Source organism: Dromiciops gliroides, chromosome 3 (assembly GCF_019393635.1).
Source record: "Dromiciops gliroides isolate mDroGli1 chromosome 3, mDroGli1.pri, whole genome shotgun sequence".
NCBI classification, from domain to species: domain Eukaryota; kingdom Metazoa; phylum Chordata; class Mammalia; order Microbiotheria; family Microbiotheriidae; genus Dromiciops; species Dromiciops gliroides.
In genome coordinates this window covers 530,666,756-530,681,179 of record NC_057863.1, presented here as the reverse complement: position 1 = coordinate 530,681,179, position 14,424 = coordinate 530,666,756, and the positions used below count along the sequence as shown (strand labels likewise).

At 41.5% G+C, this 14,424-nt stretch overlaps 1 protein-coding gene across 5 annotated transcripts; it reads right to left on the bottom strand.

Moving 5' to 3' along the window:
* Positions 1 to 6,557: 6,557 nt before the first annotated feature.
* Positions 6,558 to 14,067, bottom strand: C3H11orf87 (chromosome 3 C11orf87 homolog). 5 transcript variants are annotated; one of them, XM_043993114.1, is made up of 2 exons: positions 13,881 to 14,067; positions 6,558 to 12,621 (listed from the first exon to the last, which is right to left on the bottom strand). In XM_043993114.1, exon 2 carries the CDS (start codon positions 12,388 to 12,390, stop codon positions 11,707 to 11,709), a length of 684 nt encoding a protein of 227 aa, XP_043849049.1. In that variant the 5' UTR covers positions 12,391 to 12,621; positions 13,881 to 14,067; the 3' UTR covers positions 6,558 to 11,706. The 5 variants fall into 5 exon arrangements, with proteins under 5 accessions (XP_043849049.1, XP_043849052.1, XP_043849053.1 ...); XM_043993117.1 differs by lacking the exon at positions 13,881 to 14,067 and adding an exon at positions 13,492 to 13,836; XM_043993118.1 differs by lacking the exon at positions 13,881 to 14,067 and adding an exon at positions 13,533 to 13,836.
* Between the last annotated feature and the right edge of the window lie 357 nt (positions 14,068 to 14,424).

Genomic DNA, 14,424 nt, shown 5'->3' with positions numbered 1-14,424 from the left:
TCCATAGCATTTAAATACTCAATATGAAATTCCACAGCCATTTTATTAAAAGTCAAATAGCAATAGTCTGGGTAAATGGTTACTCTTTCTTAAACTGTGAGCCCTAAGAGTCTCTAATATTCTCCACAAGGATAAGCTATACTGGAGGTTGTGTCTTTTTTTTCCTTGACTAGGTTTATTTTTATGTATAAATGGAATAATAAATCATTTCTTCCATTGGCCTGAAATGTGGGCACTGAAGGCTGCCATTAAAATGAACAGTGTCTTTAGCTTTTATCACCCACTAATTACTAGAATGTAGGCTATCATGTTAGATTCCTCCCAACAAAGAATAAGGTCCTGGAAGAATACATCACAAAACAGAAAGATACTGGTAGTGGGTAGAGCACTTTGGTATCCAAGGGGAAGCTAGTAGCGGGCAGAGGTACAGCAAGAGTAAGTGTGGATAGCTAATGATGAACTGTAGTTATGTATAATATTGCTAAGGGTTGGTCTTTTTTTGTAACTGCTCTATGAAAGTAATATGCTTTGCACTGTTTTGGAGCAAAAATCTATCTGTTGTCTTTATCTCTGCCTCTGAATCACCTTATACAACTCTATCTTTAATGGCCTCCTTATAGCAAGGGTATTGAAAAGACTGTGTACAGTCAATAAATGTTTGTCATTTTGCTGTCTGTTCAATGCTTTGCCTTGCTCCTTGGATTGTATTATATTACTGTTTATCAGCTCTTGTAAATCCATTTTGCAATGCCCTTAAAGATAAGGATTATATCTTCTCTTATGTTCCCCACTAAGTCTAGCACAATGCTAAGAATATAAGAAATACTGCATAAACACCTACTTATTGATCTTTTCCTTTAAATGGCTAACTATATATATATATATATATATATATATATATATAAACTTAACCTTTGCCAATTTTTGGAAGACATTTTTCCTTTCCCTGCCTTGAGAAACAATGAATCCTTGATCCTAATTGTCCCTTGCAATGTTTCACTGAAACAAAGGCGCTATTCAAGAATGTGAAAGGCTTTACTTTAAACCATAGAGTAATACAAAAAAGCCACAAATGTAAAAGATTTCATTATTGTTGCCACCTGCATAAAATGTTAAGTGAATAAATACTATGGTATCATTCTAACCTCAATTGCTGAGAAGATTAGCACCGGAATCTTCTTAAGTCAACCTTGTACATAAAAAATGCTGAACTGAATTGAATTGCACCAGTTAAGATGTCATTTATCAACTGCTACTTTTCCAAGATTCCAATATAGCTTTAGATGACAATGGATATGTTCTTGATGGTTCTTTAGTAAATAATATTATAACATTCCATTTATATATTGACTAGACAAAGCATTTCATTTTTGTCAGTTGTTATTCAGAGTTATAAATACTTTAAGACTCCACTGTAGTGGATACTTAATAAGAGTTGATGGTATATTGCACATCACCAATTCTACTACTTTAACATTATGCGTGTGGATGCCCTAGTCAAACAAAGAAGTGGAATTTTTTCAGAGGGTGGCTCCAAACACCAGGAAATCTGTCTGTAGGACAGATTTTATTTTTCTGAGCATAGCAATGGAAGCAAATAGAATCAATGAGACAGAAGATCTTTAGATAGCACTTTGCTCTCATAGATGAGGAAATGAAAGCTTAGAAAAGTGAGGTGATTTAGTAGTCACACAGCTGGCAAAGCCAGAAATTGAAATCATATCTACTGATTCCCTATAGATTCCATATGATAATATTTATTAAGCATAGAATGCATGTCAAGGGCTCAGTTAGGCACAAAATTTAGGTAAAATACAGAATTTGCCCCCATGGAGGTTACAATAAAGGGGAATATGAAATATAGATTGCATGATTGAAATATGCAATTATACATAATAATCTCAAAAGAGAGGTACAAACAAAAATTTCCATGAAACCTATGGCGGAGTTTGGAGTATGGAATCATTATGAACTGAGATCATCAGGATCCAGGATACTGTTGTCTACATCACATTCACCTCAAAATCATATTGTAGGCCTACATTTGGTAGTTAAATACTACATTCTATTGCTATGAGATTTATACCTACAATCTGGCAAGAGGTAATGGCAAGAACATTTGATATTAAGAGTCAGAATATATGTTTTAGGTTCCAACTTTTACTAGTTATATAATTCTAGGCAAGTGAATTAGCATCTTTGAATCAGCAGAGATCCTTACAAGATGCACAAAAGGAAGAACACTAGATTTGGAGTTAGAAGATCAGAATTAAAATCATGGAGCCATCACTTACTAGTTGAATGAAAATTGGGCCAAGTCATTTAATCTTTTAAAGCTTCATTTCCCATATCCATAAAATAGGGTTAATTTACTTGGACTACCCACATCATAGATTTGTTTTAATGAATGTTTTGTCAGTTAACTACTGTACAATATAAAAGCTAATCAGTCAAGGAGCATTTATTAAGCACTTCACTGTATGCTAGGCATTGCTCAAAACACTGTAGATACCAAAAAGGGGCAGGGGGATGTCAAATGGACAATAACAACCCACAAGGGATATATGTTCTAATGGCAGAAAAATAAGCAAATAACTGTGTGTGTGTGTGTGTGTGTGTGTGTGTGTGTGTGATATACAGTTTAAGTGGTAGGTGGGTTTAAGGGAAGGAACTTCTTCCTGAAGAAGTGGAATATGAGTTGAATCTTAAAAAATAAAAACGTAGAAGTCAGAAGGTGAAGGTGATGAAGGACATTCCAAGCTTGGGGGACAACTAGTGAAAAAGGCACTGAGTCAAAAGATGGAGTATCATTTTTAAGGATCATTAAAAGGCCACATATTGATCAATTGTGCAGTTCATGGAGTGGAGTCAAGTGTGAGAAGACTAGAAATGTAGGAAAGGGCAAGGTTTTGAAGTATTTTAAATTACAAACATAACTAAGTTTTATCTTACAGGTAAAAGAGTCACTGGAGATGAGTGTGCATGTAGGGATGATGATGGGGTTTGGCATGGTCAGACATATTTTATGAAGATTACTTTGGAACCTAATTGGAGGATGTACTGAAGTGGAGAGAGATTTTTTACTCAGAGATCAATCAGAAGGCTATCAAAATACCCTCAGAAGGGAGATAATGACAGCATGTGAGTGGAGAGCAGATGGTAAGTATGGGAAATCTTGAATATTGAATACATAGTATAAGTGAAAAATTGAGGATAATACATTGAACCAATGTGAGCTGATGACATCATCAAGTAAAATGGTATAGAGAGAGAAGAGAAAAGGGGAGGAGAGGAGAGGAGTGGAGCGGATCCATCAAAGGAGACTAAGGTGCAATCAGATGCAGAGGAAAACAAAAATAAAGTGTCATGAAAAGCTAGAGAGGAGGGGATAAATGATAAAATGGTGATTGTCATGGCCAAAGGGTATAGATATGTCAAGAAGGATGAGAATTGAGAAAAGGGCATTTGGTTTAGCAAATAGGAAATTATGGGTATCTGGGAAGTTTCAGTGTATTGAGGTTGAAAGCCAGATTGCAGAGGGTTTAGAATTGTGTATAAGAGAGAGAGAGAGAGAGAGATGGAGGGAGAAGGAGAGACGGAGGGAGAGGGAGAGGGAGAGGGAGAAGGAGTGTAGATGGTTTTCTTAAGTATTTTAGCTGAAACACTGAGGAGAGGTATAGGATGATAGCTAACAGGGTTGGTAGGATGAAGTAAAGTTTTACAAAAGGATAGGAGAGGCACTGGAATATTTGTAGGTAGCCAGAGCAGCCAGTATATAGGAAGAAAATTATTAAAGACAGAAGAGGTAAAGAACTGGAGAAACTGTTAGAGATGGGATCAAGAGTACATTCAGTGGGGTGCAGCTAGGTGGTGCAGTGGATAAAGCACCAGCCCTGGATTCAGGAGGACCTGAGTTCAAATCTGAATTCAGACAGCTGTGTGACCCTGGGCAAGTCACTTAACCCTCAATGCCCTGGACAAAAAGAGTACAGTCAGTGGTTTAGGAGTTTTCCTTGGCTAGGAGATGGACTATCTCTTAATGTAAAATAGAATTTCAGGAGGATATATTGGGACTAAGATGTCTAACTGGTATGAAATGAGCAGGGAGGAAGAAGAGGTCATTCCCATCAAATAGACTCAAACTTTTCAGTGAAATATAAGGAGAGGTCCTTTGCTGAAAGGGTGGGGGAAAGAATACTTTGGAAGGATTGAAGAGGGATGAAATGGTCTGAAAAAGAAATTTGGAAGTGAATTGATTATAAATGTGTAAAGGTATTTCATTGCTGTAGTCAGGAACCAGTAGAGATTATGTAACACAAATTAGTAATAGCCCCAGTTAGAAATTTTATTACTTTCTCCAGCTCTTTTCCATAGCATTTTAATAGGAACGATGGCAGCAAATTAAGACAATACTCCAAGGTTGAGTAAGGTATAATTGGAGATAGGCCATAAAGACAAAGGATTAAATTTTAGAATTTAACTGATTAACCAAGTCATTTAAGGAAGGGGAAAGAATGTGAATGGTGTGGGGGAGATAGCTGGGGTAAGAACTGAATCTTGTAAGGAATGGAGGCCATTGTTAGGATGAAGATTAAGTGTAGGAGTTGTAAGGCAGAGGGAAAGATGTAATGAGGAAAGATTATGTTCAGATAAAGCGATTTCATATTTCACACTATTGGAAAGGGACACTTATGAATGATGGCAAGCTCAAGGGAATGACCATCTCTGTCCAAAGCTGAGGTATTAGTGCTGGTATAGGTAATGGGAATTGAGTTTATTGAGGTACTGGGAAGAGAAATTTTTGATGGAGTATCAACATTTTTGGTGCTATCCCTTAGTATTAGTGCAAGAGTTGTGGTGGAGAGAACTGAACATATTGAGGGAGGAAGGAAGGTGAATTTTCTGGCAATAAGTAAAGGATGGCAAATGATCTGCGTTGGATTATTTATTATTATCATCTATATGTCTATGATGAGTCTATTTGTCAGGGTTGTTGAATAGGGAAATCATGACCAGGTAAGAATTGGACTAGATATAATAATGGAAATAAAAATCATAATACCTGATATTAATATAGAAATTTAAGGCTGTCAAAGTCCTATACATATGTTCTGTAATTTGAGTCTCATAACCCCACGATGTATTATTACTCCCACTTTACATATAAGGAAATTGAAATTCAGAGAGATTAAATTACTTGTACATGGTCACATAACTAACATAAGAGAGCGGTTAGATTTGAACACAGATCTCTCTGAATTCTAGCTCCAAATCTAGCAATCAGTACCTCTTTTTGATCTGAATTTTCTCCCTATATTTTGGCTCTATCTCTCTTCTTCCTAGGTGGTTAAAAAGTTCCTTTAAAGTTTCTTCTAACTTGGTGATTCTGTGCTTTCTGATTATATATAGATGCTATCATTAAATTATAAATCATAGAATTATAAAACTGGAAGGAACCATATAATGCCATTCCCTTATTTTATATATGAGGAAACAGAAGCTCAAAGAGGCTTAGTGACTTTCACAAGGTCATCCGGAAAATTATCAGTAAAGCTGGAACTTGAATTCAAAGCTTTAAAAATTAAGACTAACTTGATTGCTCTTCAACTTTACTATAAAAAATAACATGTTTGCTTAACAATTTGAGGCTATAAAACATGCAATGTATATTATTTCATTTGATCCTCACCATGAGGTAGGCATAGAAGATACTGTAACCTTATTGTTGTATAGGAGGAAATAGAGACTCAGAGAGGCTAAGCAGCTTCCCCCAAGGTTACATTCTGAATGAGAGAAAGAGCCAGTGTAACATAAAGAAGTGACCAGAAAAAAAACAAAAAACAAAAAACAAAAAACCTGCATTCTCGGAAGTTGCCAGGAATGGGGTATTTTTTAAAAAATAAGACTACAAACTAACTAGGAGACTGGAAGTCAGTGTGACCAGTAGAGCCCTTGCAAAACTGGTTACCGTGAAAAAATTTTTTTAATTGTCTCTATGTGGTTGCGCTGTTGATCAGCAACTGCTCCTTGAAACTACACCCTCACATACAAAGACCTGTCACCCACTGACTCATCCTCAAATATACAAGGCATAGGATAATGGAACGCCCAATATCTCTCCAAAGTGGAGTCAAGACAGTTTGCCTCAGGTGCCTTCAATCTCTCCTTCGACTATTCCTTTATTCCTTGGTAGTGCTCTTCTGTCCCTTTATACCAAGCATTGAGTGGAGTTATATGGTCTTTGTTATACCCTACTAAATCCAGATTTTATGGGAGAATTCTGATGAGCTTAATTCATACTAAGATGAAAATAAGTAAAAAAGCTTAAAGCTTTATTTCTTCCAGAGATGGTTGAATGCATAATTGAAAGGACTGAAATAATACGGTTAAATGAGAGGCATCTTCCACTAGGCTCATAAGACATTGTTTTGGGTAACAGAGACCTTTATGATACTCCTAAAATCACACCCTGTAGATGGCCACCTATTTTTACTATACATAATGTCCCACCCTAGACAACAATATATGACATAAGGAAATAGTCTCCAAAAGTACAATTAACAATAAAAGTCATTTATTGATAGAAAAGCAAAACAAATCTTCCATGAACTCTGATCTCTATTTTATTCTGCCTGCTTGACATGCTCTCTCTTAAGGATTAGTCTATCTCTTTAGCTATAAAAACCAGTCCAATAGAATCAGAAACATCAGGTTAAACCAAAAGTTATCCTGATCCAGAAGAATACCCTTGATACATGATAGTCACCCTTTCAGAACCCACTACGCCTCATTCTTGGCTAAGCTTTTCTTTCTGGCATCTTTACTCAGGTTGTATTTACTACATTTATATGGAATAGTCCCAAAGTTCCTAGGCTGTGTATCCTCAGAGTAACCAGATTGGAAAAGAGCTCAAATGAGAATGTTATTTAATGAATTTAGCCTCTCCCATGTACATGAAATTGTTCTGATGTGAGCTAGAATTTTGATTAATATAGAATATGCATCATAATTTCTATGATGAACAGGAAATTACCCCCAGAAGAATTACCCAATTTTAGTTCATACTGGAATTACATATTTACCTATGGAAGTCTGATCATACTAATAAAATCTCTGCTTCTGATTCCATCTGGCAACCCAGGTTCAAATAGTTGTAGAAAATTGACAATTAAGGGAAATGACTTAAAACTTATATTAATCTACATAGTACAAAGTGTACCATAGTTTTAGTAATTAGCTGAATTGATACAAACAACTAATCTGAATAATTCAGGCCCCAGAGGAGGCCTGATTAATTGAGAATGAGCATCACATTTATTAAATAGTGCAAATAATGACACTTTTCTCTCTCTCTCTCTCTCTCTCTCTCTCTCTCTCTCTCTCTCTCTCTCTCTCTCCCCTCCTTTCACTCCTTTCAACTATTTCAGCATAATCTGTTTACATATCACCACAAATCTAAATGAAAAGTTAAAAAGAATCATCAGGACTCTTGTCTATATAACAGTACATGTAAATTTTTTTAAAGAGTTAAATTATGGTTTGGGCTTTTATCCAGATATTGGATCATATGGATACAACCATAAATTTATCATCATTGTTCTACTTAAAACACTGATCTAAGAAAAGTATGTTTTTAAATTACCAATTCCCTGAGCCAGCCAGACCTTCCCACATTCATGTAATGAACTGGGAAAATTTAAATATTCTGATCCCCAGAGAAATGATGCATGCATACACCTAACTCCCTAGGCCTCTCACAAGATGCAACAGCCATTTGGTTTCCATCTCATTTGTGTAATGGCAGAAAAGAGAATACAAAAAGTCCATTGCAAATTTGTACAAAATGTGTGTGTGTATATGTATATGTATATATATATATATATATATATACACATATCTATGTATGTATAGAAATTCTAAGGAAGATAATATCCACCTATGTCTATGAGCTTCAGAAGCCTTACACAACTAAAATAAAGGCATTCTCTCAACTTGCTTTATTAAGGAAAAAAACAGGAATCAGGCATGCCACCTTAGTAATACTGAACTGTAAGTGAAGAGGTGAGCTCTAGCTATAGGGTTTTGAAGCAATTGGTTTGACAGAACTTCAGTGAATAAAATCTTAAAACAAATCCAGCTATTCCCAGATTACCTGTTAGTGTCACAGAAGAAAACTTTAGTCTTGTGCTGGTACCATCCTAATGTCTTGAGACTATTCAGTTAAGTCCAAGAAAAAGCAGTGCTTTACACATAGTCCATACAAAGGCTCACAAGTGTATTGCAGTAACAATTTCTTTTGGGGATTGCCATTTAACCCAAAAAAAACCCCTAATTTTTTAATATAAATTCTCATATCTCATATCTCAAATGAGACCATTGGAAATTTAGAGTCCTGCTTTTGACCCCTGGACCATATCGTCTATACAAAAAATGATATTACAAATATTAAAGCAGAGTCAATTAGATACGTAAAGTATACATGGTTACAGGGACTTAAAATATTTATGAGTTATGAATATATGGGCCCATTTTATAGGTAAAAGGTTCTCTCAAAAATATATATAGTGCTTTTATCTCTCCCTCCCGGTCCCTCCCTCTCCCACATCTTCCTTTGACAGCAATGGCAGAGGGTAATTTTATAATTACCCTAGGCCTGCCAGGCTGCATCCTAGAAGAGGATTATTATTGCAGGCCTTGAATGCACTGTGATTCATAAGGCAAGAAAGGATGAACAGCTTCAGCACCAAGGAAATGGAATCATCATCCTGCACTGCACACGATGGAACATCTTATTGCTTTAATAAAATGGGAAATTATTCACTGTAAAATGTGCCCCAAATAAGGAGAGGAAAGTAATGTTGTTGCACTTAGTGGAGCTCATTGAAAATTAGGGAGCTTCCTTTTTGGATCTCTGAATCAATTCAGATTCCAAGTCCAAAGGACATTTCAGAATAATGAATTAAAGAGCTGCAGCTGGATGAAGGTAAACTACAAAAATTAATGGGCCCTAGTCGTCCCAGTACCTTAGTCACTCTCTGGTAAGATGTCCAAGGCTTAGTGCACTTATGGTTCCCTAGTGGCCTGAGGGAGTTAATGCACCTCACTAAGGGCCTAACTTGTTACTAAGAAGTGACTAAGGCACTGTGAACAGGAATCATTTATGTTCCAACTTGAACCCATAGATGGAGTCTCTTACATTCTCCTCAAATCACAGCATGGCACAACTAAGTGATGATCCTCAAAGCTTCTGAAAATAATTCTTGCAAAATCCTCAAAGGCAGTCTCCCCCCTTCCCCCATCCATTGGGTAGAAGCCCTCTTCTCCAGGAAGCTAGGCAGACATAGACTACCTGATCGATTCGTTATTTAGAAGAGGGATGCACTTAAGAGATTCTGCTTACTTAAAATCCTAAAAGTTCAATTTGGAGCAAATTTGGGTTGTATTACTAGAAGTTTCTTCACATCAACACAGTTTTCCAATCAGTTAACTGAAAAACCACAGTCTTAAGTTAAAGAGTTTCCAGTGCAGATAGAAAAAATACAGCAACTTTCTGTTTCCTCCTGCAAGAAAACAAAAGGAAACAGAGTGGGAAATGACAACAAATAAACCTTGTTTCCAGCATGTAAGCTACACCTGGGTTCAGGAGAAGAATAAAAAAAGAGTTCTATTCTTCTCTTACCCTGTCCGGATGTTCATTAGATCCTGAACCTCAACTAAGCCAGACAAGGATGGAAGAAGAGAAAAATAGCACCCCTCCCTCCACATACATTTTTACTGACAGCCATCAGAGGTTTCTAGGTTAACAGAAAAGCAAACACCTATCCCTTAAATATTCTGGCTCTAGTTGTAACTGCTCCATGAAATCTAAATTACTTGTCACCCAAATTGTCTGGCACCCCTTCTACTAGCTCCACTCCCAAGCACATACAGAACAAGCAGGCACTCACACCATTGCCTCTATGTGGTTATTACATGCAGGGAGAACTACACCAGGTGCTGTTTAAATATTAACCATGTTTTAATAGATGGCAATAGATGCACATCCATTGTTTGGTTCTGTTCGCAAAATAAAGGAGAAAATGGACGTGTCATCTTTTCATAACAGTCTACTACAGAGTAGGGTACAAAATAACAATTCTGAAAACAGCAGAAGCCAGGTCTGCACCACTGAGTTCAATGTTCAGTGGCAACCATTATATCAATAGCTGTAAATGAAGAACAAGAATATACAGTTTGGAGAGCATGGTACAGAATTATAGTTTGCGTAGGCATTCAGTACCAATAGAAGATATAACAAAGTACACTTGTTCTAAAAATAAAACAAAAATATTCTGGCTGATTAGTTACTGCACTTTCAGTACTGCACATTACCTATTATTTTGTTTTTACAAAAAAGAATAACTTATGCAATGTTTAATATAACTAAACGAATAGTACACTTGAATCAGATTATTAAAAATTAATAGGAAAAGAAAGAAAGGAACCAACCAAAGCTAGAACAGTCACCTCCCAAAACAGCCTCTCCACCTGCACAGAGAGTTGCCTGTGCAGTGAGGCAATTTCAGCACCGGACCTGGCTGGACAGCTCCTCTGGACCAATAGGGCATCTGGGAAGCCCAGAGCAGCCAAAGGGGTATAGATCACTGACGGATTTAGAGGGTGGGGGGATTAAGAGGCGGGAAACAGAGCAAGGGGCAGCAACAATATGATTGAAGGGAACCTACTAAGGGTCTGTGTGTGAGTGTGCGTGAAAGAGAGAGAGACAGAGGCAGAGTTCCTATGTGATGTTATTTGTTGTACTTATCTCTGCCATCAAGGGACATTTGTAAAACTAAATAAATATTTAGTCCTTGAGAAGGGAAAATTATTAACAGAGGGTGGGAATTAAAATGGGGTGGGGTGAGGTGGAAGAAACGTAGATGGTACAGAAAGAGTGCTTCCTTTTCTGGGTCTCCAATACTTCCGCCCATTAACATTTGTCTTTCTTTGCATTGGTCCAACCGTATTCAACAAATGCCCCCGGTTGCATTGCTCCAGTCTCTCTCCCTGGGGGTTGAGGGGAATCTTGCCTCTTGTAGTCCTGGTGCTTGATCTAAATGGTTGCTTTATGATAGTATGCGATTGACTGAGCCCGGTTGGAGCAAAGATGTGAATGTTGGGGAAAGGAGTAGAGGAAGAGTGACAGCTTAGAGGGGATAGAGGTAGGGAGGAGAGGGAGAAGGAGAAGAGAGTGGAAGGTAACCTTAACCTTAAAGCTATGTACATTACCACCGGGGCTCTTGATCTTCCTTCACCTCCAATCTCCCTCTCCTCACCGGGCAATGACTTTTATATATTTGGTAGCTTTGTGCGATTTCTCCTCCTTTTTGGGGGGTGGGGGGCAGAAGGGGAGAAAGATGCATCCTTCCTTGACAATGAGAAACGCGATGTGATTTGTCATGCGCTTGGGTTGTGTTATTAGTATAATCATGATAATTATTAATATTAATAAAGTATTATCATCATCAGCGTTATTTCTTCTTCCGAGACTTTCATTGCTCAATATTTACAAACACCACACAGTGCCTCGGTGGAGGAGGAAAGGGATGAGAGGGCAGGAAGACAGAGGAAAAGGAGGAGAGGAGGAGGAGGGGGTTGGGGTCAGAGGAGGAAAAGAGGAAGGAAAAGAGGGAAGAGGAGAAGGAAAAGAGGAGGAGCTCTAGGCCATCAAGACAGTACTACCGTTTGCAAAAGCCCCTCACCAGCTGAGTCCAAACATGAGGTGAGGTGGGAACCTTGGGGACTGGGGACAGGAGGGGGAGGAGGAGGGGGAGGAGGACGGGGCCCAGGACGCTGGATGCCAGGGGAAGTGGAGGAAGAAGAGGTTGAAGAAGAGGAGGAAGAGGAGGAGGAGGTGGAAGGTGAAGAGGTGCAGAGGGCTGAGTCCCGGGGGGGTCTCTCCAGCCGGGTTTCTTTCCCGTTGTGAGGAGCCTGGCCACAGGCCCTCAGTCCCGCGCTGCCACAGCCGCCGCCGCCGCCGCCGCCGCCCCCGCCGCCGCCCCTGCTGTTGCTGCAATGATCCCGCTCATACTCCTCCTGAGCCCTCTGCATCTTCCGCTTCTTCATCCTCCTCTTGTGGATGTGAAAGGTAGAAAGGGAAAGGACGATCAAGCAGAAGATGAGGGTGACCAGAACAATCAGCACCAGCGTGGAGGAGAAGGACTGAAAGAGCTGCTGTCCTACTTGCGTGATGCAGGTACCGCCGCCGCCGCTGCCACCACCGCTGCCTCCAGCGCTACCACCCGGGTCCCTGGGGCTGGGATTGCCGCTGGCGTTGGGGGAAGCAAAGGTCCGATTGAGAAGGCAAGGCGGCAGGGCCAGCCTCAGCTCCTTGGGCACTTTGGCACTCATCGAGGCTGGGCTGGCGAGAGGGAGGGAAGTGGGGTCAGTGTTCCTCTCCTGGGCAAATTGCGATCAGAATCACCAAGAAGAAGAAAAAAACCCACCACCCAAAACTATTCCCTCTGCGCTGGCGTGTATGTGTGCGTGTGTGCGCGCGCGTGGAATTGATGTCGCGGGAATCCTCCCCTTGCCAGGAATGCTGCTTCGTGCACCCTTCTTCCTATAAGGTGAAGCACCAGCCTGCAAAGAGAATGGGATGAGTTAGTATACAGGCCCAAGGGATGGGAAAAAGAGGACAGAGAACTGCCAGCTAGGTAGAAGAGGAAGGTGGGCGGAGAACTGGGGTAGTTTATGTGGCTACTGCAAAGCGTTCCCGCTTCCAAGCGCAAAGCCTGCTGTTCACCCTCCCAACCACCTCTCCCCCTCCCATCCCGCTCCCTTCCCGCATCCCAGCGGGACTCCAGCTCTCCACGCTAGGCTATGCCCAGAGTCCCGTACTCCGGTTCCCTTGTCACCCTTTCCCAAGGGGCTAGATCGCGGTGTTGGCAAAGCATCTGCACGGATTACTCAGCAGATAAGGCAGACTATATCCCTTAGCTCTTTGCAACTTTCTAATTGTGGCCAACAAGGCAGCCGCTGCAGCTCGAGATCTCCCTTTCCACCCGCCTCCCACCCCACCCATCTTCCCTACCCACCGAATCTCTAACCCGAGCTAGACGCCTCAGATCCTGCCCTGTGCTGGATCCCCGGGCCGCCGCATAAGCCTCCCCTGCGCAGACCTCCTTTTACTCCCCTCCACGGGGCTATAGCCTCAGGATCCTCGAGGTGCCATCCTAGTGAAGCTGATTTCCTCCTCCTCCCTGCGTCCCATCCCACCTTTCCTCTCAAGGCAAAGGCAGAGGCGCAGGATCCCCCAGCTGTCCCATCTTGAGCCTCCCAGCTCCCCCGCCCACTGCTCCCCTCTCCGCTCTTGGATAAAGCAGCCTCCCTTCCAAGAGAAAAGGCAGCGGAAACACCTTTTTCTCTGTCTTTCTTCCCCCTTCCCCCGCCCGCTGTCCCAGGCCCACTTGGACCTTTTGCCACTGCATAACCCTTAACCACACCAGTTACCCCTTCTCTTTCTCCTCGTCTCCCTTCAAAACATCGCGCACCTTCTTCCTGGAAGAGGGGGCGGGAAAGGGGGATGGGGACTAAGCGTCCTGGTTTGCAAAGTTTGGAAGAGCTGCAGTTTCCCTTTCCTTTGAAGGCGCTTGATCCAACCCGAACACCAGGAAGTCCATCCCCATTGGGTCGGAGACCCTGGCAGATGTACTGCTCCCTTCCTTGCCCCCTTGGTCCTCCCCAGGAACAGCTGCAAACTGTTGCACTGCGGAGCAATTCGGAGGCGTGCAGTGCAGGCCGGCCGGGGCCAGAGCTCAGAGACCCAGCAGCAGTGCGCAAGCAGCTTGTCCTCCGCGCGCAGTGCCGCGACACACCGCTCTTTTTGCCTCGCTTCTTACCTGAAGCCTCCGGGTGGCTGCAGAGAGAAGCCCCCGCCGCGCGGATGCAGTGGCGGCTGCAGAAAGCGCGGAGTGAAGCAGTAGAAGCTGGAACAGCGCTGCCGCCACCACTGCTGCTACAGGGAGCTCAGCTCCTAGCCTATTGCCAGAGAGGCTGATGACGTCAGGCAGCCACTGCCAGTGCTCAGAGCCGTGTCCCCCCACCCCTAAACCCGCCCTAACCCCCCAACATCCTGCTCTGCTTTCTTGCACACCCCAATACTCTTTTTCTTCTCCTTCAAGAGGATGGCCAAAGGTCTCCCCACCCTACCCCTTTCCCAAAGCCCTTAGAGCCCTCGCTGCACTTTTCTGCGGCGGGTGCTGGGAGATAAATTACCCCCAACTCCCCAAATCCCTATTCACTTTCCTGATGCCAGGACGGCCCTAGAGGTGAAGTAGGAGAACATTTCCATTACCTCAAGGACTCCACACCCATTACTCATTACACAAAATAGGCATCCCCCACTTAGCCCAGATGGAGAGGAAACTCTTCCCCCATCCCACC

Excerpts from the sequence above, each read along its gene's own strand:
- C3H11orf87 (XM_043993114.1), bottom strand. The coding sequence starts at position 12,390 with ATGAGTGCCAAAGTGCCCAAGGAGCTGAGGCTGGCCCTGCCGCCTTGC.